Raw genomic sequence first — 25,556 nt, forward strand, 5'->3', positions numbered from 1 at the left:
TAATAATAATAATAATAATAATAATAATAATAATAATAATAATAATAATAATAATATTAAACACACACTTGAATCAATGATTAAGACTTGAATAAAAGAATAACAGTGTTACTAAAGAAAATACATGATATAGTATGATGTGATACCAAAGGAAGAAGTTGGTCAAAATATTTAGTTAAGCTTAGATTGACAGCTATATATAGTTAGGATGCATACAAACAAAGAGAGAAACATGGAAGATATGGATATCAAGTAAGATAGCTGTTGTGGATTTGGGAAGTGGAGTTAGATGACTGAATACAATAGAGAAAGTCAAGATGTCTTAATACGGAGTTGAGCAGCATAAGGAGAGTAAGATATTAGAAGAAAACTGGAAAGGAAGAAAAAGTGCTTATCTGTTCTATAGGCAGAACTTGGAAAAATTGCCTTTTTAATTACAATTCTCAGAATCTCCCAACTGTTGGCCATGGTGACTGAGGATTTGAGCAGCTGTAGTATAAAAAGCAATTTCCCCAAGTTCTGTTATAGAAGTAGGGTAAAAGGGGTGCTTTCGATACTGTGGATCTCACTTTTAGGGATTAAGATTTGTCCTTCTGTGATACCACCCATGGTAAGAACTAGGACTGGACCTTTTGCAGATCTTTATTCAGCCATAGCAATTGCCCACAGAAGAAAGCCCCAGACTATAAAGTGTGCCCTTGCAGAAAAGGCCCAGCAAGGGGAGGGGAGGTATTGTTCCTGAAAATTCTATTCAACTCCATCAAGAAATAAAAGCAGTTCATTTTTTAAAAGATTTTAAATATTTATAAGGCAAATAAATCTGAAATTTTGCAGGAAAGGTCCTCGTCAAAAGGGATACTTGTTTCCAGATCTAACAGACAGAAAACAGCTACAATTTGTTCTTTCTAAAGATGCTTAACAGGAGACACAAAAAGGTGGATTTCTGAACTGTCATTCACATTAGAATCTGAGGTCAATTGGCAGCTTCTGAATTGACTCCAATTATACTGCTTCCCAAAATAAAAAAATCCAGGGCAGAATTGAATCTTATTGGTGCATGCCTCATAATCTATCTTGAGTAGGTTGATCATGATAGAGCAACATCTGTAAATGCTGGATTTCCATTCTTTTCACAGTGTTGGATGGGATGCTTCTCTCCAGTGATCAACAAATATAAATGATAGCTTTTCTGCCCGAGGTGCTCAGCCTTTATGTAGCCAGGCTTCTTAGACTAAATTAAGACTTTAAACTCTGTGTTTAGAGCAGTGGTGGGCAACTGTAGAAAGCTTAAAGGGATGCATTATCCCCATAGGAGACTTTGGAGGGCTGCACCTGCTTCTGCAAAAAAAAAAGAAAAGAAAAGCCCCCAAACACCTCTAGAGGGATATGAGGGCATTTTCACTATGTTTTGAATGTCAAAAAAAAAGGCCTTTCCTAGATCAAAATTGGTACAGAGGGTCAGAAAGTGTGATGGAAATGCACCACATGCCCCCTAGTGGATGCTCTGTATCATTTCAAGGCAAAACAAATAATTTGGGTGAGTGGGTGTGCGCACGCACACACACACACACACACACACACACCTACCTTAGGCAGGCTCCAAACATGGTGGAGATGCCCTCCATACCCCATAAAATGCATTTGTGTTTTGAAAATTTTCTTGCCAAAAATTCCCAATACTTGACCCCTGGGAGGACCTGGGGAACACAGAAAGAGCTGGAGGAGGGCATGCAGCCCACAGGATTGCCCTTTGCCCACCCCTAGTTTTGAATCATAGCTATAGGGTCAGTTTTATCCACAAATAATAAGGTAACTGGGCTGCTGGATAACACCAGTCACATTACACCTAAATTCACCTGATGGAGATGTATGTATAAGAGTCTCCAAAGCAAATATCAAGACTCAGACAAGTTAATGTTGAGAAAGAGATGTTCTCTCAGATCTGGTTGGTTAGTTTTAACCTTTGATATATTATCAAGTGAGCAATGTTCTCCCAGAGTGCCCACAATGAATATTGTTTATGGATCTCCTCTGTTGGCAAATTTCCTTTGTTTGGAATAGCACCCTTGCCATTAAGATGGGTAACAGGCACTCCACACAACTGATGCATGGGCTCCCTGCTCCCAGTGCCCATGCAGTGAGTATGGATGTTTGAACAGATGAGTATGTAGCCCTTATCAGGGCTGGAATCCAAGACTGCAGCATTCCACTTCCATTGGAAGATTGTGAATGCAGAGGCCTATTAGTGCATTCTTCTGTGCTGCATATGGCCATGCTCAACACATGGATACTGTGGGAAAGGCTGGAGAAACTGTATGGTATCAAAGGCTTGGGGTTTGTCATCTGATCATAAAAACTTATTAATAGTCATATAGGAGATCTGCTTGTCTTTCTTTCAACATACAAGCTTAACACTGCAACAGGGTTTTGTCATATAAAGAAATCAGTTATTATATTTGTTTATAGCTATGGTTTGAAATATACCCAATCCACAGAGAGACTTTAGACAGGCTTGAGTGAACAATATCTAGTCCTATTTTTTTAACTAAATGTTCACAGGATGATTGTCTTGTTATTTGGCATGTTTTCTTCTGTGTCATCATGGGGTGGGCATGGGGAGTCTACAGGTAACTATTGACATACACCATACTGGAAAGGAATGTAGATGAAATTGGCTTGAGTCTCAGTACCATATCTGCTCTTCAAGTATGTTTGTATTCATGCCTGCTCAAAAGTAAGTCCTGTTGAGTTCAGTGGGGCCTTCTTCTGATTAAGTGTATACAAGATATCAGCCTTTGTGTCCTTTCCCTGTTTTGGGAAAACATATATATAGGTTCTGCCATAATCTCTAAATTGTTATCTGTGGCACTTGAGAGCTTTAGTACTAATACTACTGACATTAGAATTTTTATGATAGGAGTTGGGGGTCGAAAGGAGTACCTTGTGGGGTTCTCCAGCATATTTTTCTTTGCAGGTAGTTTGCTACTAGTTAAAAAGCTCCATACAGACATGGCCCCAGTAAATGTTGTGGCTGATCTTTATTTCTTGTATTGCAGCCAAATTGTAAATAGAGGCTTATTGTTACTAGAGCACTTCTCAGCAGCAGGTGTGGTGTCAGTAAGTAACAGGAATAACAAAACCTGTTACTAAATTTACTAATGTTCTGCTGCTTCTTCTATTTGTTTTGTAGAATCACTATTTATTGTATATATCAATTAGAGTTATTTAATTTTGGTGATCCAGGCTAGACATGAAGGCTTTATATATTTTAAATATTTTACAGAAAGCTGTCGAAGAATCACTTAATGGTAGGTGGTAATTGAAATTTTGTACTTTATTTTAGGGTCTTGACTAGAGTATTGACTCAGTTTGAACAGATATTTATACAAGATAATGTAAAATTATTAATGGTCTTAAATCCTTGCTGGTTCATAGAGCTCTAATGGGCAAATACAGGTACTGGGAGATATTTGGTGACAGAGAATCCTTGGTTGTTTGGATCTCTGTCCTGCTTCGCTGGCTGTCTTAGAATAAATAGTACTTTTCCTTTCTAAATTGCTTTACAAAAAGGGATTAATCAACCAGTTTCTTAATAAAAGAGAAAGTAGATGGTGTCTGCTGCATGGGGTGCATGGATTTCTGTGATAGTGACGGACAAACATTTCCTCCTTGTATCTTGCCTTTGAATATTCGATATCCTAATTTGATCCAGTTGGCTGAGGCAAAAATCTTGCTAAGACTAATATAAATTTAAATGACATGTTGAAATACTCTAATTGGGAAGAAAGATCAGTGATCACTCTTCAGTTTTTCCCACTTTGCATGGAATTTTGGCATGCTGAAATCCAGTATTAAATTCCAATCTTTTCTAAGACCGTTGCTACTAACCTGTTCTTTATTTCTTTCTTATCCAACAACTAACTATTTGCTTCATTTTTCAAAGATGCAAAAGGAGTGATGTTACAATGATGGTGAGTACATTTTGCCTCTATTTATTGGACATATTTTTCAATTGGAGATTTTGCTTTATTCTTCTGTTTTTCATAATGGAATACATGTTGTCCATTCAGTAGTGCCACTAGAGTTCTCATCCCAGTAGACTCAAACTTTGTTTTAAGAATCATTTTTCCAGTTTTGAATGGAAACATTTGCTTTTAATAAAATAATGATATACACAATTTTTATAGCCAATGAAAAGCTGCTAATAAACTTTCTTATTTACTTACTAGGGTGTTTTTAATAATACGAATATAATTAATACTAGTAGTTGTTTTTGTTTTTGTTTTTGCCATAACCAGAGTATATCCTTGGATCCCTTAAGAAGCCCAGTAAAACAGATCTTCTTCACAAAATTTTGATGAAATGCTGAGTTCTAAAACTTAGTGCCACAGAGTTCTGTGAAATTTGAAAATATATTCCTCTTCCCTCCTTTGACTCATGCAGAAAGCTTAAGAATAGAAGGTTCAAAAACGATCAGCGATAATGGCTGACTACTGAGCCAAGAGAAAAATTCGTTTCCTATTGAGTATTATCACTTGCATTGTATCTTCTGTTCTTATGTTTAATTGAATTTAAGTAGTATGCTAACATTATCTTTATAACCTGAGTTCTTCACTGAATTTCATCTTTCATATAATGCACTCATCATTTACATGCCTTGTAGCACAGAATGCTACAGAATCTTTGTACCTTGTTGCCAAATTGCAACATGCATTAGCCCTAATTAGCACACTTAATTGTACTGAATTATGGGAGTTAGCACAATCTGGAAGACTGCTGCCCAGCCCTGTTGTATACAAATAACAAACATTTTCTGAGTATGGATTCATGTGTAACTAAAGTGGCACCATCCATACACAAGAAAGAGATACCAAGAGGAAATCTCAAGGTTTACAGAAACGATAGATAGATAGATAGATAGATAGATAGATAGATAGATAGATCACACATCTGAAAGGTGTGTGGCATAGCCTATTGGAAGGTGAGTAGCCCCTGTTGACCATGGGATGATAGTTGACCACAGAGGGTGAAGAACTGAAAACTGTAGATATGGTGGTGGAGTATCCTGGAAGAGGGAATGGCTAGCTAGTTGGAATTCTGAAAGGAGGATTTCATATTGCTACTTGAATGAAATATACTTTCCACTCTATTATTTTTATTTGTAAAGGAAAGTAATGCAAGGTAGAACTTCTATTGATTGTGTATGTGATCATTCTGTATAATTATGTGTGTTTGAAATGCAAATTGTTTGTGGAATGTATGTGTCTGGCAATTTTATGCTTACCATTATATGATAAGAGTGTAGTGGCCCACAGAGATGCCAATAAAATGTATTTTTATTTTTCATTTATAAATAAAATGAAAATACTAATTTTGTTATTAGTTGACGGAAAGAAACAAGAAAAAATAATTAAGCTAATGTTCATATTCTGTGTACTTCATTCATCATCTCTGACTTGCTATTTACTTCATACTTCATTGACTTCTGTTTAAACTAAATCCATTACATGGAGATCAAGATTAATTAATCTATGACTGCAACCTAACTAGCGAGTAATTAGGTCTCAGTCATTCAAGCAGTTCATCAATGTGCTAATCATGAGTGTTTCATCAGTTTGTTCCATATGCAACTTTTCTAACACTAGGTTCAATCAGAAAGTAATTGAAAGTCATTTATTCAACTTTGCCACCCACTGAGATTTGATGGGGATAGTATTTTTGTGGACTACTAGTATGAATGGTGGGAAAGATCAGTCACAGGACGCATTTGTGGTCCAGAAGAATCCAGACCCCCTCGCCCCTATGGTTTTTCTATTCCTAAAACAGTTGACCACCTCCTTTGAAGGACTTCAGACATGCCCCCCCCCCCCCCCAAAAAAAAAAACCAGTTGAAGAAATGACCAGAAGTGACATCATATCACATCAGTAGTGATTATGTGGTCTGCAGAGGAATGGCTCCTGCCCCATTGCAGTTTCCACACTCTGGTATAAATGCATATGGTAGGATCTGTCTGACAAGCAAGTAGTGAGCTCCACATCCAAGCAGGGATGCTTAAGGTTGCATATTTAGATAACTGCCCTTTGTGCTGTCTCAAAACTGGCTCCTGAAGGTCAGCAAAACCTCCAGAGAAACATCTGATGTGCTTGAATGCTGCTATCTGAAGCTGAGATCAGGAAATTTTTTCTACATATGCACACAGGACAGCAGTTGAAAGTATTAAAAAAAAGGGGGGGTGGGTTGACACATCCTCTTTTAAAAATTGGTTCTGTAATTTATCTACCAAAGGGCCAATGACTTTTGCAGATCTTTTAGCTGCACACCACATTCAAGTACAATTTCGTTACAAAGTCCAGTACATAAAATACACAAGACTTGTATATTATAAAATGTGTAAAAACGACAGAACATAGACTACACTGCATTATCCAGTTATCAAAGAACTGTTGCAAGCACTAGCAGCAGCACATAAATTTGATTTTCTCTATAATTTTGGAGTCTGGACCTGAGGGAAGATTTTTGAAGATAGAATTCATCCAATCTGTGTGCATTAGGAGGGGCAGCATGGTGTAATGGTTTGAGTGTTGGACTAGGACACTGGAAGATGAGGGTTCAAATCCAGGCTCAGCCATGGAAACCCACTGGGTGATCTTGGGCAAGTTGCATTCTCTCATTCTCAGAGGAGGACAGTGGCAAACTCTCTGTGAAGAAATTTGCCCCCCGAAAAAAACATGATAGATTTACTAAGACACTAAGTTGGAAATGAAGTTATGCAGCAGCAACAACAAGCTGGATTGTGATTAGACAATAGGAATAAGAAAAATCCTGTGAATATTGCACAGAAAGGAACAACATATACAGTGCACCTGCGTCATATGCGGGCACGCTTTACGTGGCTTTCAGCTGGGAAAGGGGGCATCATGGCCCATAAGGGATAATGGCGTGTGCACTTGTGGTGCGCATACCATTTATTTCAATGGGGTTCAAGCATAGGCAGAATTCCCTTTACATGGGGCGGGGGGGGGGGGGCAGAACGGATCTCTCGCGTAAAGGAAGGGCAGACTGTACTCAGTGGTTTCCACTTACCTTTTATTGCAGAACATGCATCTTTGCTATAAATCTCTGTGATATCTCTCCAAAAGTGGAATAATAAATTGGACTATCATGAAAGATGTTCTGAATTTTGGCATGGTTAGGTTACCCAGATAATTCACTGGTGCAAATAACTTATCTCTAAAAGAAGAGGATTTTATAGCCAAGTTTAAGTGGTGGTGTGATTCTATGTTCCAAATTCTGTATTTAAGTATTTTCACTTTGCCTTAAAGTACACTCACTAAATAAAATAATCTAAAATGTTAAAATAGAAACAATATTGTAACATCCTTTATGTTAGGATCTGAGCCAGTTCTTATTTTCTTTATTGCAAGAGTTAGTTATAATGTCTGACCAGACTCTCAGATGGTATTGAAGTGGTTTCACTGCTTTTTCCATTTTGACTGAAAACGATCTGTTGAGTCAGAGGAACCAGTCCTATAGGGAGCAAAACAAAGGGGCTGTGCAGACAGGCAGCATAACACTGCCCGTTTTTGCCCCAGATGGAGGCTGCAGCAACCACACACTGAGACCTCCAGAGGGACCAAAAAGAACTTGCTTTTGGGAGGGTTCTTTTTGTGTCTCCGAAGAGATGCCATAGGCAAGCTTGCGCACCATGATAATATCCCCTTTGCACACAACAAGCATCATCATGGCACGCGCCATGTAAATGGGTGCACACCAAAATGGCGCCCGAGTGGCACAGTGAGAGCTCAGAGCGTAGGAACGCTTAGCCCTGACTACTTAAGGAGCCCTGACTACTTAAGAGCCCCAAAGTCTTAAGCAATTAAAAAAAAATGAAAAATTAAACAGAAATTAAGCCTGTCTCAAAGCTGTGTTAGGACAGGACAACAAAGGAATCTTTCAGTAACTTTAGTTTGTATAATTTCAGATAGTCTAAGCCAGGATCCACACATAATCTTGAATATTTGGGCAATCTGGTGCCTTCCCTTTGGGTAGAAAAACTTCCCCTGGACTTTCCCCATGGTGTTCTTTGTTTGGATCCTTCAGGATGCAAAGAAGTGAAAAACTACTCCCAAATACTTATAGTTCCTTATCTGCTCAATAGATGTCTCATTAATCTTCCACCTGCTTGATCTTACTACTAATAAAGAACAAGACATTAGTCTTGCCATAGTTGAAAGTTAATTGCCAAAATAAATGGCAGTTGGTCTCAGTAACTGCCTTAAGCCAGTGTTCACCTGGCTCTCCCAGTTCCAGTTTCAGTCAATTCAGTGTGTTCAATATTTACAAGGGCGGTATAGATACCATAGTGTTTAGATACAGTATAATTTATAGTTTAATTTCCATGCATCGTTAGGAGTATTGATCTTGTGAGTTTTTAATTCTTTGCAAATCTTTTCACAGAAGAGTCTGTACTCTTCACACATCCCACAGAGATGGAAACTTTGGAGTAACTGTACCAAGCTGGTGGGTTGTTCCTTAGAAATAATCTGCAGAAGTGTCCTCAAACTTTTCCTCAAAATACTCCTCAAAAAATATAAATTCAAAGATACTATCTTTCTCATATAGTATCAAAATACCAAGTTTTATTAACTGTGTATAGTAATAGTAAGAGAGCTAGCATGGCATCATGGTTTGAATGTTAGACTATGACATTGGAAGCCAGGGTTCGAATCCCTGTTGAGCCATGAAACCCACTGGGGGACCCATGGGCAAGTGATACTCTCTTTGCCTCAGAGGATGGCAATGGCAAACACCCTCTGAAGAAACATGGCAAGAAAACCCCATGATAGCATTGCCATGAGTCGGAAACAACTTGAATGCACACCACCACAACAACTAATTGCAAACTCAGTTCTCTAAATTCTCACACCTACAATTATACAGCCGAAACACCACTGTCCACATGCAAGAGTAAGGTATCAGTAGTTTGTTGTTATGTGCCTTCAAGTCCTTTTTGACTTACAGAAACTCTATTACAGTGTTTTCTTGGCAAGGTTTGTTCAAAGGAGGTTTGCCATCACCCTCCCCTGAAGCCAAGAGAGTGTGACTCACCTAAGGTCACCCAGTGCATTTCACGTCTGAGCATGGACTCTGGCCTCCAGAGTCATTGTCCAACACCTAAACTACTACTTCATGCTGTACTTACAGCTGACTTGTTTTCACTTGCTGCAGAGACTAGGACCCGGAACAATGGATGCAAGCTACAAGAAAAGAGATTCCATCTCAACATTAGGAAGAACTTCCTGACAGTAAAGGCTGTCTGACAGTGGAACACACTCCCTTGGAGTGTAGTGGAGTCTCCTTCGTTGGAGGTCTTTAAACAGAGGCTAGATGGCCATCTGTTGGGGATGATTTGATTTGGATTTCCTGTATGGCAGGGGGTTGGACTAGATGGCCCTTGCGGTCTCTTCCAACTCTATGTTTCTATGATTCTATGAAAAAATATTCAGAAGAGGAAATGAGCCAAAAGAATACTGGATATCCCTGGCTGCCTCTAGAATACAGGCTCACTGTTACAAGAAGAACAATGTGTGTAAAGGGCAACAGAAAGGAACATGTGGAGGAAGAACATGGCTGATGAACTGGAATACTCCACACCTCTCCCACACGTAAACCCTTTTACAGTACAAGACCTATGTGAAGGACCATATTCATCCATATGAGCTTGCTTGGGTTTGTGCAGCTCTGACCTCTTCAGAGGTGGCCCTTGTCTTGGTCCTGTCAACCTCATAGACATGTTTGGTGGGAACAGAGTAGATAATATAACTTTCTTTCAGATGAAGCCTTACTTTTTGTGCATGTGTCAGCAGGCAAAGAGCGTTTTTTATTCAGATGGGGGTTTGACAATTGACTGGATTCTGGGAAAGCAGCATTTAATTGACTAATGCTGTACTTCTCCCTTGGTTTGTTTTTAAATTGCTTTTTAATTCAGTGGTGTTTTATAATACTGTATTTCAGGTTATGTGCTGTGTTTATGTTTTATAACTTTTGTAATTTTTAGCATCATTTTATTCCATTTAAATGAGATTATTCTAATTGTTTTTCAAATTGTATTGGTAAATTTTTAATCAATTTTATCTGTAATCTTCCTTGGGTCCTACTCAGGGATAAAGACATTTATTTATAAACTAAATAAATTTTGTTTAATCCTCATCAGGATGGATTTTTAAAAGTTTCTATTTAGTGACCCAAGTGGTATTCTCACCTCTGGTGTCACCCGGAGTGGGGTGGGGCTGATGGGGAACAGGGCCAAAAGAGCACCCACACCCTTTCTCCATTGCAAGTAGACCACCACTGCACTGGAGGACATGCAGGGGGCACACAAGGGTCCCTTTTATGCCTTATGATAGTGACTTCCCCCCACACTCACCTCCATGTGTCCTTGAGGGTGTTGAGGCAGATGGGGAAGCTGAAGGGGCTCTCCTGGGGTCTGGAGATGCCCAGATCTAAGCAGGATGGAGGAGCCCTGGTCCATGCTGGTTGAGTGGGGGCCACCAGAGTTGGCAAAGAGGCATGTGGGGTGGTCTGGTTTCATCCCCCCTGCCCCATTGGCTGGGCATGGCCAAAGGGGTACAACTCTACCCCTCAGGAGCCCCCAGGACAGGAGGGTTGTCAAGCAAAGGGGGTGGCCTTCCTCCTCAGGGCAGTGCCTCTTCCTCAGCCTTCAGACACAGGGCTGGGGAGAGGGAGACTTCCAGCTACTCATGCCATGGTGAAGCAGGGTAAGATGCACTCCGCCTCCCCCCCCCCAAGCAGGAGGAAGGCCCAGTTGGTTATCACCTCTTTTCTGAGGTTTGACCTGGTATGGGCTGCACCACCACACATACCTAGTGCCACCCCTGAGTGACCCCTGTAATATTTTCATGACTGGATGGGAATTCCAGTGAATTTCAAGGAATAAAAATGCCCCACATCCACAGGAGTGTTTGCAAGTATAGAATAAAGGGATTTCACAATTCCCAAACAACAGGACCAGAAAACAAATGTTCCAAACATTTATTTTGAGTAGCTGGTATATCTTCTTTTCTGGAGGGAAAAACAGCACAGTTTCTACCTTCTAAAAATATTTCTGCTGTTATTTCCAATTGAAAAAAAATTCTTGAGAACTCCTAAAATTAAAGAATAGTGCAGGAAAACATCGATTGGTTTGTTTGTTTGTTTGTTTTATTGGTAAGAAGCAATGGTATCATGAGAGGTGTTTTTCTAACCCAAAGAACAGCAGGGTCGTGAGGGGAAAAGGTGACAAGGGGGCCTTCAGTTAAAGTATTGGTGTGAACTAAAGACAAGGGGAATCAATAGCTTTTAGGACCATGATGGGGGTGAGGGTTGCATGAAACTTCTTTTCAGGGTCCCTTAAAACCACAACACAGCTTCACTGATCATTTTGTGGAGTGGTGTCTCCCACTCTTTGCCTGTCCACAAGAGCTCACTCCCTTAGCTGCATCTTTCACTGGTGATAGCGATAGCCATAAAAATCTGACTTTATTGACCGGTGCAATTAAGCCATTGTCCACACAGGGGGCAGAAGAATAGGTATCAGTGGTCTCATGACCCCAAAGACTGGCACAAAGGAAAGAAACAAACATTCATACATATATACTTTTCCATATGATAATCACACAGCATCCTATCTCTTCATAGCCTTAGTGTCACTATTTAGCAGGTCACATTTCTACAGCATACATACTAAACTCCTGTCCCATAATGATCCTTTAATGCCTAGCAGCTCCAAAACTGAGGAGGGTACCTTTTGGTAGAGAGATGTATTTTAGAGCTTGTGTCCTCAGTAAAGCACCCTGAGTTCAGAAACTACAATCGTGAAAAGCATCCAAGCTGTGCAGGCATCAGATATAACTAGACATAGCTAGGTGCCCCTTTATCAACCATGTTTGCATTAGGCTTTGTAGTTTTGTCTCTATTATCCCCCTTGCTGCATTCCATTCTCTGCTTATCTGTCGACATTCAGGGTTGCTTGCTATATCTTGAAGAACTGTAGCAAAGGGCAGGGAGAGATAAGCATACATTTTCTCCTCTTTTCTATTGGCATGCTGTTTTCTATCGATATCTCATAATAGTTTTTGTTACTCGTTGTTACTATCCGTGGCAGTGGCAGTTGGGAAACTCTTGCGAACCTTGGGCACAGGACATTGCTTCTGTGGCTTGAAACAGCACACACAAACACACTGGCTGCACTCTTCTTTGCCCCAACGAAGAAGGATTGAGAGTCCTCACCAGGGAGAAGCTTCTGCTCATCTTGGGAGCAGCAAGCAAGTAGCTGGCTGAGCAGCAACTGAGAGGCCTCTTGCCCTCACTGGCTTTTGTTGGAAAGGTGGCATGGGTGAGAGGTTTCTTGGTTGCTGTTGAGTCAGCTGCTCAGTTTTGCTCCCAGGATGACCACATACAAAGCAACCAAGGTTGGCTGTTTTGAATTTACAGTAGAACAATCGACCTAATATAAGCAATATGTATGCTGGGGGGGGGCAGTATGGTTGTCATCTGAGACAAAAGGGGGCAGTAACTTGGAAAAGTTTGGGGAACACTGATTTAGAAGATATAGAGCATTGGTTCTACTCTGACTGGGAAATCGGGACATCCAGTAAGAATCTTTTCCATCATACCTTTTAAAAATGACAAGGATTAAATATAAGACTTTCTGCATGTAAAGAATGTGGGGAGGGGTTACTGATCCAGAAAGGAAAAAAAAGACTCTGGAAGTATTGAAACTTTCTCGTAATTTTTGTTCTGATTTGAACCTGCATATTTATGGTTTTGTATCCAAACCTTTTCTTAAAATATCTTTATTCCCCCTCCCTCCCCCTGGTGTTCTTCCTTCTCCCCCCCCCCCCCCGGTTGCTCATATTTCACATCTGACTTTTCAGAAACTGACGTTTCAGAAACTGAGTTTAATTTCCACTGAGTCCTTTTTAATTATTATCCAGGAATTATCGTCATCGTCAAAGTGCTCTATCAATATTACACTAGTTAAGCATTTGGGTCATTTTCCTTTATTCCTAGCATTCGTCTTTCCTTCACTTGCTCTCTGTTGAATCTGGGTCCTAGAAACAATGGCTACATTTCTTGGTAAGATCCATCTTAGCTAGTTCCAGTGTAACACAAACAGATAGCTATGGAGAAGTACATATCTTTTTAGGAAATACTGGTTTAATTTGAACTGACTGGGGAATGAAAAGTCTTTGTTAATGCTGAGATTCCCTGGGAATGCTTAGGGATGGGGAAAATAGGATATAGATCTCCAAAATGAAATTGGTTTATAAAGGAACAAAGCCAGGGACTTTCAGAAACTTTTCTTGCTTGGAGAGGTTCTTTATCTCTTTCAATAAAATTGTATGTTTGAACTAATTAACACATGCCTAATAGGCATCTGAAATGCATTTGCACAATCATCAGTAAGTTTGGGTACCTGAAAATAGTTATGAAAATAAACTTTGCTGGTCTTGCATAGCAATTGCTATCGCAAATTGGCTACATTACTGCTGTTATGGGTCATCTTTTTTCCTTCACTTTTAGAGTAAAAAAGAAAATGGGAGAAAAACTCATTTCATTAGATTTTTGATATTAGAAAGGACTCAGATTTTTGAATAACGGTTTTGTGTTTATTTTCTAGTTTCTCTCGTGAAGTAACTGAATCTGCTGTGGACATGGAAACAAGTGGAGAGAGACTTTTGTTGATACACCGTGGCCTTGATGATGCACTACTCAAAGAAAAAAGAAAATCAGGAAATTAATTGTTTTTGCATGTGTGGAAAAGTGCTGTAATTACTTACATGATGTAACTTTATAGTCACAGCAGCTGTCGTAACTTTCGAGAGAGAAGTGCGTGTATGCACATGAGGTTTTTTTCTTTGGGGGTGGATGAGGGCAAAACTACAAAAGACTCTTTTTATCCACTGTAATATGTCTTTTTCATGCTGCACTTCTCAGAACAGTTGAACTGCCTCTTTGCATAAAGACCAAACTCCACAAAGGACTAATCTCAGACATCACAATATTGGCACATTAGCTACCTTCTTCTCTGGGCCATTGTACAGCAACTTCTTATATGGAGTTGTGCCGCCATCCTTAAAATTCAACACAAAACACAAGTCGTAGAGCCGCAATGCTGAAGATGGAAAGTAGAGGTGTTTTACCTTTTCCAAATAACTTCCCAGAGGCAATTTTATTTACTCTTCCATTTATAATATTGAAGTTAATTTTTTTCCGGTGGCCTAAAAAATAGCCAAAATCTGCTGTGTATTACACTAAGAAAGGCTTACAATATGAAACATCGGTATGTTTCATCACAGAACAGACTTCTTTGGGACCACTTAAGCAAATCTTTGTACTGCATGATAAATACTATTTTCTTTTTGGTTTTTACTCACTTTCCTCTAAAAACCAACCCAAAACCAACCTACCTTTTGACATTTTGTATGACAAATGAAGAAAACAGCATTAAAATAAGGGTATCATTTCTATAACATTTATTCTTACCTATACAGTGTGAACATGAGTGGATGTGGTACAGGATGAACAAATATTGTACCTTGTATAACATTTTTAAAGATCTATAGCAATTAGCCTTTTTTCTAAAGAAAAGCTTGGTTTCCAACTCTTTCGTATCACAAAAGTCCAATCCACCTACCTGCTGTTAGTATTTCTGCTGTATATACTGGAATTCTTTATGTGCTTTGGTGATCAGTATTGTAGTTCAAGTAACTTCATCTTTTATTTTCTGTTCTTTCATTTAAAAGCAATGGCCGTGTTCAGCTTTAGTGGCACAAATCCTGACTTCTACACCGAGAAGTGTAGTCCTTTAAAGTTCATAATGTTGAAAATCAACTGCAATAGTTCTGCTAATTAAATCACATTTTCCCCATTTTTAACAGAGCCATGCAGACAGACAGGAGCTGTTCTTTTTCACACAGTAGGTTGTGAACATTCCAGATTACATTGCAGATACTTCAGCTGAAAGGATGAGTTTATTTATATTGCAGTTGCTGCGGTTTGATAAAAATTTCACTCAAGTCTCCATCAAACAGAATCCTGGGATTTATAGTTTGGTAAAATACTTAGGATTTGCACTAGAGCATTCTAGCACAAAGTGTTAAATACCTCACCAAAGTGCTAATCCCAGGCTTTCATAGTATGCCCCATTTATGTATTACTTATTTTTATGGACATTTTGTCTTTCTTCCAACATGAAACCCAAGGCAGTGAGGGTAGTTAAACTACTACAACTATATAGTATAGTGTAGATATACTCTCATTTATTTATTTATTTATTTATTCACTTTTTTTTTTAATGAAGCTTACTTCCATCTTGGCCACATTAGGTCCTGTATGGGAGAAAAGTGGGTTATAAATAAAATGAAATGAAATAACTCTTCTGTATCATTTCTGTGATCCTGCCTTTCAATTATTCTCATGTATAGAACTCTGCAAGAGTATCTATGGAACTGTATTCCTGTGCCTGTCTAGTTTTCATAAATGCTGAAAACATGTATAGAATCTGCTCTGAACACACTACATGGAAAGGCCTTGTCTGTTCTGCCACTTTCCTACAGAGAATCTATTCACAATCAATACATTACAAGATCAATTGCATTATTTAAACCAATATTTTATTGTTCTGAGCTCCTAACTTGCAGTTACTTCCCTTTTTGTAAATTCAAGTCACTTCCATGAAATGCTCTTCATTTGTTAAAAAAATATTCTATGAGACTTTTTCTCACTCTCCTTATAGCTTTCCAAATACAGATTGTCAGTGCATTTTTTTTCTTATCAATAAACTGTGTTTCACCTTTATGAAGTGTTTGTTTTATTCTGTTTAGGTAATTATTCTGTTATGTTCCATGTCCTCACTTTCTTACCCGAGGAACAAAACAACAGTGGTAGGCTGATAGATGTCCCTGTTCTTCCTACCCCATCTGAACAAAAAATGCTGCCTAGCAGTGCTTGAGGGGGGGACCCTTCATGAAACTGGAGCCTGTTGATATAGTTTGCCTCTGGTTCTTAGATTGTTACATTCTCTGGGAGTAGGGCTATCCTATATTGCCTCTTGATTTTCATTATGAATTTTAGTTTTTACACCAGTGGAATAGTCAATGGCTCATATTTCTGCAGTACTTTCAAATATTATTCTTGGGCGCCTGGACCGTGGTGTAATTTATTCCTATAATAACTGCTAAACTAAGCGGGAGGGCTTCACTCATTTGTCTAGTCTGAATAAGGTAGAATTCAGAATCAGTGCTTCTTGTTAGGGAGATATTAAAGAGGGCAGGATTGCTGACAAGCTTGTATATCGGCTTTTATATTGGGGATGCTGGATCTTTATTTAATTACATTACTGTGTGTGTGCTTGAAGGTTTATTATCCTGAAACAAAATAAAATATATTAGTTGATCAGTGAATGAGTTCCATTCCAAATATTTTGCTGATGGATCGCGCTTCTGCAGCATGCAGAAGATACAGTTCAGTGAAGTTATCCCACAGTTTTAAGTTATTTTGTTTAAGAAGGGACAGGGAAGACATGGCTTTCCATATGTTGGACTGCCACTGCATTCAACACTTACTGGGTGGGACTGATGGGAATTCCCATGACACATCTGGAGGACCACACATTCCCCATTCCTGTTATAAAGGAAAGTAACTGTAAATACAGTTGTATTAAACACAGTGGATCACATTCTATTCTATAAATGGAAAATTCCTGAGACTTATTGAAAGGCTTGAATTTTGCATATGCCCTTTTGAGAAAGGTATAATATTGCAAGAGGGCCATCTGTTTTACATTTCTTATGGCTGACTTTAAGAAGTGTTAACTTTTCTAAACTAGTCCTTCATTTTCCCTAATGTTTTGAGGGACCAAAGCGATTATGGTTATTTTAAAGATTGTGTGGATTCTTCTTCTTCCTCTTCTTGAAAATATAAAGCCACATGCTTGTTTCTCCATTTGGAGAAATCTTCTTTCAAACCTAAGTGTGCTTTTATTTATTGAACATGGCTTTGTAAATAGAACCTTATAATTAAAATAAAACTGTTTAATTTTTTTGTGATTCTCTTTGAGTCAGCACAATAATTACAAGGTCCGGTAGGCTGCATTTCCATCACTGTAAACCTGTAAACTGTGGTAAATTGTTACAAATTCCTGTTTTTAACAATGTGCATAACATTGCCCCTTTATTTACTGGAAATATGTAACCATTAAAACAAAACAAAACAAGAAATCGGTAATGTGGTGTTTGAAACTGAGTTCACTACTGGAGTCTAAGTGACCATATAATAGCATTACATGTTTGAATTTGATTTAAAACCATGCATAAAACAGTAAAGCTTAGGTCATTAAATTCTTGGGAGTTACAAGCATCAATGCAAACATAATGGAAATGAACTTGACCAAGTATGAAATACTCAGCTTACCACGCAATGGGGAGCAGACTATAGTGCAGTTTTAGTCATTGAAAACTTTGTAATGCACAGAGCACATTTTTCATTCAAGTCACATTATAGCATTGAGGCATTTTTTTTTAAAAAAAAATGATTTTTAATGATTCCGCCTGAGAAATTTCAACAGAATCTCTGAAGAAAAAGAATTTATTGGATTAGATGCCTGTCAGACCAAGCCTTGTAACAATTGCTTATACAACACATTATTTCTTCCGTATAAATTAGCGAATAAGTCTTTGCATCTGCTTATAGGTACACCTGGAATATGCAGGGGCTAAATCAGTTTCAAGTTGCAGTAGACCCACAGAATCAAATGCTAAATCATATTCCAGTAATTTACACAAGTGCTATTGATTTGATAGACCTATTCTAGTTGTGACTAGAAAGTGTATTTAGACCCACGTAGATGGCAATGGCAAACCCCCACTGGAGAAACCTGCATAGTGCAAGAAAACATAGTGATTGGTTTGCTTTGGGGTCTCCATGACTTGAAAATGACCTGAAGGCACACAACAACAATAAATTTACATTCAAGGGCAAGAATGGAGGAAGTATAGCCATGGGACCACAGACAGCCTAGCAAGATTGTTCTTGCATCTTTTGTGTCAGTTGCTCTCCAGGACTGTAGGAGAGCTCTCTCCTCTGACCTTACTCTTGAGGTTGTTCAGCTGCCACTGCCATTTTATGCACCCCAAAGCCACATCTTAGTGAAAGAGAGGCAGCTGTGCAACACTTTCCCAAAAAAGATATGACACCAATGGCATAGCTTCATTGACTTCTCTGAGCAATTACAGGCATGGACACGTTCACGGGTGGTGCAGTGCTTTGAAAAATCTTGTTTTGGTCTCTCATAGATACATTCACACTTCCTTCAAATGCTATCAGCCCAGATATCAGGTTCAGAGGAAGCATACCTTGTTTTAAAGGAGTACCATGCTTCTGGGAAGATTCCAGGAGCACTATGACCTTTTGGGTACATTGGGGTTCTGTATGGACACCCCAGGCTAAGGTGATCTACTCCTAAATGCTTTCTGGGGACCCCTTCAATTTGAAAGGAATGGTTTACAACCTCAAAACCACTTTTTATTATGGCAAGTTTCTTTTCATGGCTCCAATAATTAGAATTTCCCCTCATTCCATTAAAAAAAAAAGTTCTACCAGATGTCATAGGCTATATCTCAGAGGAAGGAACCGGCAAAGCTTCCTGTGAGTATTATTTGCTCAAGAAAACTCTATGAAATTCAAATTGAGAGGCAACTTGGAAGGCGCGCACACACACATACACACTTCAAGTCTCAGACCATTTATTAATGATGAGTTATTGATGTTAGATATATGAAGGAATGGAAAGTATTCAAAGTATAAGTGCATCTTGTAACTCAGGCAACACAGCAAACTCAGCAGAATTTTTCAAACTATTCCAGACTTAACAATAGAAAATTGTATTATAGTATTTATAATATAAAAGCTTGATAGTATGCAAGTAACAACCCTTTTCATTGCTTTTTTTCTTTGCTGACAAGAGCTGCAGAATAGTAATAATAAAAAAGCAGTTGCTAGTATGTTTTCTTTAGAACATGTCCATTGGGTCTGCATCCTCCCCCACCCCCACCCCCCACTTTGTGAGTTTGCCCATCTTCCATTTATTTGAATTCCCACTACACTAGATTACATTTTCTGCCAAGCCCAAATATCTGTCTTTCTTTTGTCCTGCAAAGCTTTCTGGCTCATTAGCTTACTGACATTACATTAAGTATTGACTAAGCTGCATAACAGATATTTATCACATCTGCAGCCCACCCTTATATCCTTCTGGTTTTATCCATTTGTTTGTCATACTTAGTTTAATTTTCCCCAGGCAGCCTGCATAGAAGATATATATGGTATAATTTATTTTTGCAAATTCTGTATTGCTCCTTTATCGCCAAAAATGGTGTGCCTTAAAAAATAATTATAATTATTTTTAAAGTGATTGTGAGAAGACATATAAAACCAAAAAATAACATATCCGTTTGGACTGCTACTTTAATTCAAGTCTAAAATTCACCTTAAAATGCACAAATAGACAGGACTGTTTTAATTTGGCACCAAAAAGAATACAGAAGTTTGGTCCGGTTAATCACCCTCGGAAGGTAATTTCAAAGTCAGTTTGTCCTCTTATAGACAGCCCTCTGTTGCCTACATGTGTCATACACTTTTTCCAGTGGTGGTATCATGTTGTTGAGACTCAGCTTTCAATAGGTCCCAGATTGCCTAGGGATCTTTCACACTACACAGTTATATCACTATGATTGCACTTTAACTAGCCTGCTTACAAGATGAATTTTTGGAGCACACCACTGGAAAAGGTAGATACTGAGATGCAGTTACTATATGACAGATGTACAATTTAGGATCTCAGTGTTTTTCCCCACTTTGGCTTATGTCCTTCCTTCTGTGAACAGAAACATGTCCATAGAAAAGGGATTTTCTGCCCTACCCATTTCTCCAAACCCTCTCCCCCCATCTCACCCCTCCGCCAAAAAAAATAAGTTTGTAGTGATCAAGAGAGGACATCCTTGGGAAGTATAGGTGGGTTATACTCCTGTTCTAAATGGGTGTGTGTGTTTTTAAGTTATCGTGTTTATTTACAATAAATGAAGGAAGCAGTTCCAATGTTGGCCCATCCATATTTTTCCTTTATTTAGAAAACTGGGGGAGTGGGTGACTGGCGTTTAATTTAGAAATATGAAATAACACATTCCAGCGTACTTGGAAAGTGATCAAACAAACCTTGAATAGGCAAGAGAAGAGACTTCTCAGTTTAAAAAGCGAAATGCAACTGTTTCAACAAGCATGTCCAAGGAATAATGAACACCTCATTTATTCTTGATAAAATAACGGATTGTTCATGGTTACAACACTTGCCTCATTAGAAGTTGTACATGCTACTAGTGACTCGTCCCTTCAGATGAGGTTCAAATCCACTCTGATTTCTGCTCTTCAGGATTTTCCTGAAGAAAAAATGTAAACTTGAAAGTCTTTTTTTTTTTAAGAAATGGCTTCAAACCATGGCATTTTAAATTGGTCTTCTGGTGTGTAACCACCATTCTTAACACAGCCCATCCAATATTGCTCTAAGAGATAGTCAATTAAAATACAACCCCCCCTATTACTTGTAGCGATAATCAAAGTTGTAGAACAGCAAAGAACACTTTCAACAGAATTTACAGAATTGTTACTTAAGTTCAACATGAAATGAATCAAGTTTTAACTTTCCTGTGGTTTAACTGACTCTTTCTTTGAATGCAGGGGGAAGTGTGAAGGCAGCAGAATTTAGATTTTAATGAGCCAGCTGAATAGCTTTTCTTGGTATGTGATAAAGAATGCAGAACTTATTAGTTGCAATTGCAGATGCCTGGCATATGTCACTGTCACATGCTACATCTGTAGCAGTAAATCAATGCTTTAGAGACCTGTAAATTCAGCTGCCAATACACCCTGCTTAGTCTGTCTTTCCCATTAAAAGGACACTGTTGTGCTGCAGATAATGGAGTGACCCAAAATTCAAGTCAAAGCCAGAATGTCTACTGATGTTTTGCTATTCTCTGCTGTTCAGCGGAACATGAAAGTGGAAAATCCATTAATAAGAACTATTAAACCTCGAGCTCTGGCATAAAAAGTCTGTCTCCTCCATTTTTTAATGGGGTGATGCTGGAATCTGATTTTTGTGGCCTTCCTGTCTTCCTGTCTTCTAAAGCTTCTCTGTGGTAACAGCATCTCCTGCAATACTTTTAGCTGGTTTATGGAAAGGTTGTGATAGCGCTGTAGGCTAAATAATTCCTCAGTAGTCCATGTCAGCTGAGGCTTGACAAAGGTGAGCAAGGCCATATGTAGGTTGATACATGAGCTGTACTTACTTACCTTAATACTTGTCATAGAGAGGACTAGCCCTGCTTGGCTTCCCACCATCACCACTCTAAAATGTTTTTGTCTCAGATCTGTTTTCAAATTATCCAGGTATACTCCATAACCTGAAAGTGATAAGTGAACCCCATTACCCTTGAAAAACTGAGCTCATTCTGGTATGATAGCTGGTTGTTGTATTGCCCTTCCCTCAGCCATTTCAGGTTCCAGATACAGTGGACCCTTGTTATCTGCTGGGGTTTGGTTCCAGGACCCCCCGTGAATAACAAAAGCCATGTATGCTCAAGTCCCATTAAATACAATGGCATAGCATATAAAATGGAAAAATCAAGATTTGATACTTGAAATTTATACTTTTTTTGAATATTTTCAAGCCATAGATGCTTGAATCCGTGTATAAAAAAATCCATGTATAAGGAGGGCCAACTGTATTATTCTTTTAGAAATAATCTCATTCCACAGCAGATGTAGACTTGGAAACATTGCTTTTATTGTATGGGAATAAGTTGTGGCCCTAGCAACCAAGCCTAGTCCAGATATTTGCATGATCTCATTTTCATCTAGGTGCATAATCAAGATATTTGACTAGGGGTCCTCCTTTGCTTTGAGTTTGATCAGATGTGGTAGGAGAACCTGCCAACATATTCCTCATTTCCTAAACCACCAAATATGGGCAATGGGTGATATCCTTAAATGCTTACCCATCCCAGGTTGTGACAAATCTCCTTTTCAGGCTGGCCCCACAGTTCCAACATTTGGGCTCCTGTCATTCACCTTGTCCTTTTGCCCCTCTTAATCTCTTCCTGGATTAGGTACCTGGGCCTTGAGGTGACCCCCAGGTGGGCCAGTGTCCATGTTGTTTTGATCTGCTCACTTCTAGTAAGTGTGACCACCAACTTAACAGGCACAGAGAGTATTAAAAAGAACAAATAAGAGGACATTTATTAAGACACATTTAGATATTACATTAAACCCAAACAACTTACAACTCCCCAAAACCCTAGTTAGTTCTTTCCTCTGGCTGACTGTCCTGTTTCTACTGCCATCTTTTCCCTAGCTCTGCAGTCTTTCCTCTATCTCTATAACAATGGTTCTTTCCCATGGCCTGTGCTTTTGTTTCATTGTGTTTCCCCATAGTTCCCCTTCCAAAGCCTCCCTGACCCAACTCTTCCAGTGCCTCCTTCACACAGGTGGTACTGCATGTCTGTCTTCCCCCCAAAACAACCCTAGACTCTGGGTGCCTATTCAGATCTGCTAAGAAGCACAAACAGTTAACAGATAGGGGAGCTGAGTTCCCAACCCCTAGCAAAAGTGTTCACCCTACCATCTGTTACAGGCCTAACATGCCAGGGGAAGGTAGCTACTTCCATTTCCCCAGCCTCTACTAGTTTGTCTAGCAAGGCTGTCCCTGCTGCATCCATGGTTGTACCAGACCTAAAGGCGAAAAATAAAATAAAATAAGAGGAGGCCTACTACCCTTTTGCCTTTCTTGCCTTTCTATCACTAGGGTTGGTGTCACCCAGTGCGGTAACTCATGGTGTCACCCATACACACACTTTTGATCTTCTCCCATCCCATACAATACAGAAGCCTTCGGAATGGGGGCTTTTTGTACTCATGTTACTCATAAATTGTAATTCCCATATATTATTGGATTTCATGGTAATAGTTGTGACACAAACAACTAGCACAATTAAAACTAAATCTCTAAATTGCAATGTCATGTGCACAGCCTCAGTGTATTTAGATGTACATAGTTTCATGTGCTTACAATGAAAAATTGTTAAGAGGTTACTTTTTTTAAAAAAATTAAATAATTCTTTTTATTTTTTAAAAATTAAATGTGAAAGGTTACCTTTAAAAAAGGAGGGGCTCTCTTTTCTCCTCCCACTGATCCTCACCCCACTCATGCCATCCCTTCATTATTTTTAAAGGGACATAGGTGAATGCTACAGCCCATATCTGCCAAAAGGCAAATGTTTGAGGAGCAGTGGTGTCACCCACCCTTACGGTGTCACCTAGTGTGGTCCGCACACTCTGCACCCCTAAGTGACACCCCTGGGTAGATTGACCAGATGTATTAATAATCTTAGACAAGGTGGTGAACTTTCAGGAAAGTCCTGAGGGATAAAGGAGTCTGTCCTCTGCAGAGTGCCGCCCTCAACACACAAAAGATGATGAAATGGTGATGGAGCAGGGGATGAGACTAGTATGCTCTTCCTCTTCATATTTTTAATTCCCTCACTTCCATAATTGTCATAATGCTGTGTTCTTTGCACATTCTGATACCCACTGAAAAGCTGTACAAATGTGAACACCGTTGTATCATTTGAATTTTCCACTTCATTCCTAACTCTACTATTCACTCTTTACTACACTATTTGTGAGCAGGACCTGTTGTTTGTGCAGGCTTTTGTGACATTCTCAATGTACTTCAGATGTGCTTACTGTAATTCCATAATACTATGTCAGCTTACGTTTTGTACAGACCTACTCCAAGGCATACGGTGTCATTGAGTCCCAGTTGGATGAGAAATAAATAAAGATAACAGCAACAACAGCAATACTGATTTAAAAGTCTAAAGACTGGATATATTTACATGCTGCAGTCAAAATTTAGCACGCTAAGCAGAGTATAGGAAGCTGACTTATCAAGTCAGACCAGTGACTCATGTAGTTCAGCATTGCTGGCATTGATTGGCAGAAGCTCTCTAGGGTTTCAGATAGGAATCTTTTTCCAGCCCTACCTGGAGATATGAGAAATTGAACCTGGGACCTTCTGCATGCAAAACATCTGCTCTGCTACTGAGCTACAGCTTTTTCCTGTCAAAGTGTTGCTGAGAATGTTTGGCTATGATAGGCTTGTTCCTCCTTCATACCCTTGACTCTGTTTGGAGGAGATTTCCAGTAGCAGTCATATGCTTTCCTTGATAACGACATATACTAACATTGGCTGGCAGCCTATATTGCAGTTATGGAGACATAACTTTGAGTGAGGGATCCCTCACTGCTCTGTATTAAGTTATACTACATATTCCTTGAGAGCCAGTATGGCGAAGTGATTTGAGCATTGGACTATGACTTGAGACCAGGGTTTCAGTCTCAGATCAGCCATGGAAACCCACTGGGTGACTTGGGCACGTCACAAGGAAACCCAATGCCAAGAATACTTCATGGTAAGTTTGTCTTAGGGTCACCATAAGTTAAAAATGCCATGAAGGCACACAACAACAATAACAACAACATACTCCTGATTTTGACACTTTTTTTGATCACAAATACCCTTGAATCTCACCTTAAACTCCAAGACGCCTTTCTGAGCCATGGGGATCTATTCTCCTGACAACTGGAGAAGTAGGATTACTTTAGAGCCAGTGTGGTGTAGTGGTTTTAGCATCAGATTACAACTCCATAAACCAGGGTTCAATTCTCCACTCAGACATGGAAACCCACTGGGTGACCTTGGGTGAGTCACACACCCTCAGCCCCAGAAAACCCTATGAAAGGTTCACCTTAGGGTTTCTGAGATATTTAGCCTTCTTTGTCACAGAGCTCTGGTGTGACAACAAACTACAAATCCTGCAGTTCCATAGGATGGAGCCATGACAACTAAAGTGGTGTCAAACTGCATCAGTTCTGCAGTGTAGCAGCAGCCTAAATTGTAATGTTTTCTAAAGCCTTTGGAATATCAGCTTCATTTTATGTTTATACTTTTATATATTTGTATAATCTGTATTTGGCAACTTGTACAGTTGTCCCTTCATATCCGTGGGGGATCCATTCTGAACCCCCACTGTGAACAGCAAAAATGTGGGATCTCACATCTCATAGTTTTCTGTGGTGGTGTGATGTGCATGTGGCCACTGGTGCAGCTTTGTGCACACTCATCCATTAAAAACAATGGGGCTTGCTGTCCATGGAAGCTCAAATCCACAGACGGCAAGCCCACGGTTGAGAAGGGCCCATTATATTTGGATTTGTTTTTTGTATGTGTATTAGTTCATCTTTTCTCCTATATTCCTTTTCTTTTATTTAGATTGCATATCTTTGGCAGGGCTGTCTGTTTTATTGTTTAATTTTTGTAATTTATTTTTGCTTTATTGTTTCATTTTATATTTTGTACAGCATCATGTACATCAACCATGCT

General features: G+C 39.1%; 1 protein-coding gene across 4 annotated transcripts in view; it reads left to right on the plus strand.

Moving 5' to 3' along the window:
* LOC121917250 (leukocyte surface antigen CD47-like) overlaps positions 1-15,862 on the plus strand; it is a 109,925-nt gene extending 94,063 nt beyond the window's left edge. For 2 of the 4 annotated variants that reach the window (XM_042443022.1, XM_042443024.1), the window contains one exon: positions 13,683-15,862. In XM_042443022.1, coding sequence (XP_042298956.1) covers positions 13,683-13,694 — 12 coding nt within the window. In that variant the 3' untranslated portion in view covers positions 13,695-15,862. Of the gene's footprint in view, positions 1-3,283; positions 3,309-3,943; positions 3,972-13,682 lie in introns of all 4 variants that reach the window. The other 2 variants (XM_042443020.1, XM_042443021.1) reach the window with 2 other exon arrangements.
* The last annotated feature ends 9,694 nt before the right edge of the window (positions 15,863-25,556 follow it).

The sequence above is a fragment of the Sceloporus undulatus genome, unplaced genomic scaffold (assembly GCF_019175285.1).
Source record: "Sceloporus undulatus isolate JIND9_A2432 ecotype Alabama unplaced genomic scaffold, SceUnd_v1.1 scaffold_13, whole genome shotgun sequence".
In the NCBI taxonomy this organism is placed as follows: Eukaryota; Metazoa; Chordata; class Lepidosauria; order Squamata; family Phrynosomatidae; genus Sceloporus; species Sceloporus undulatus.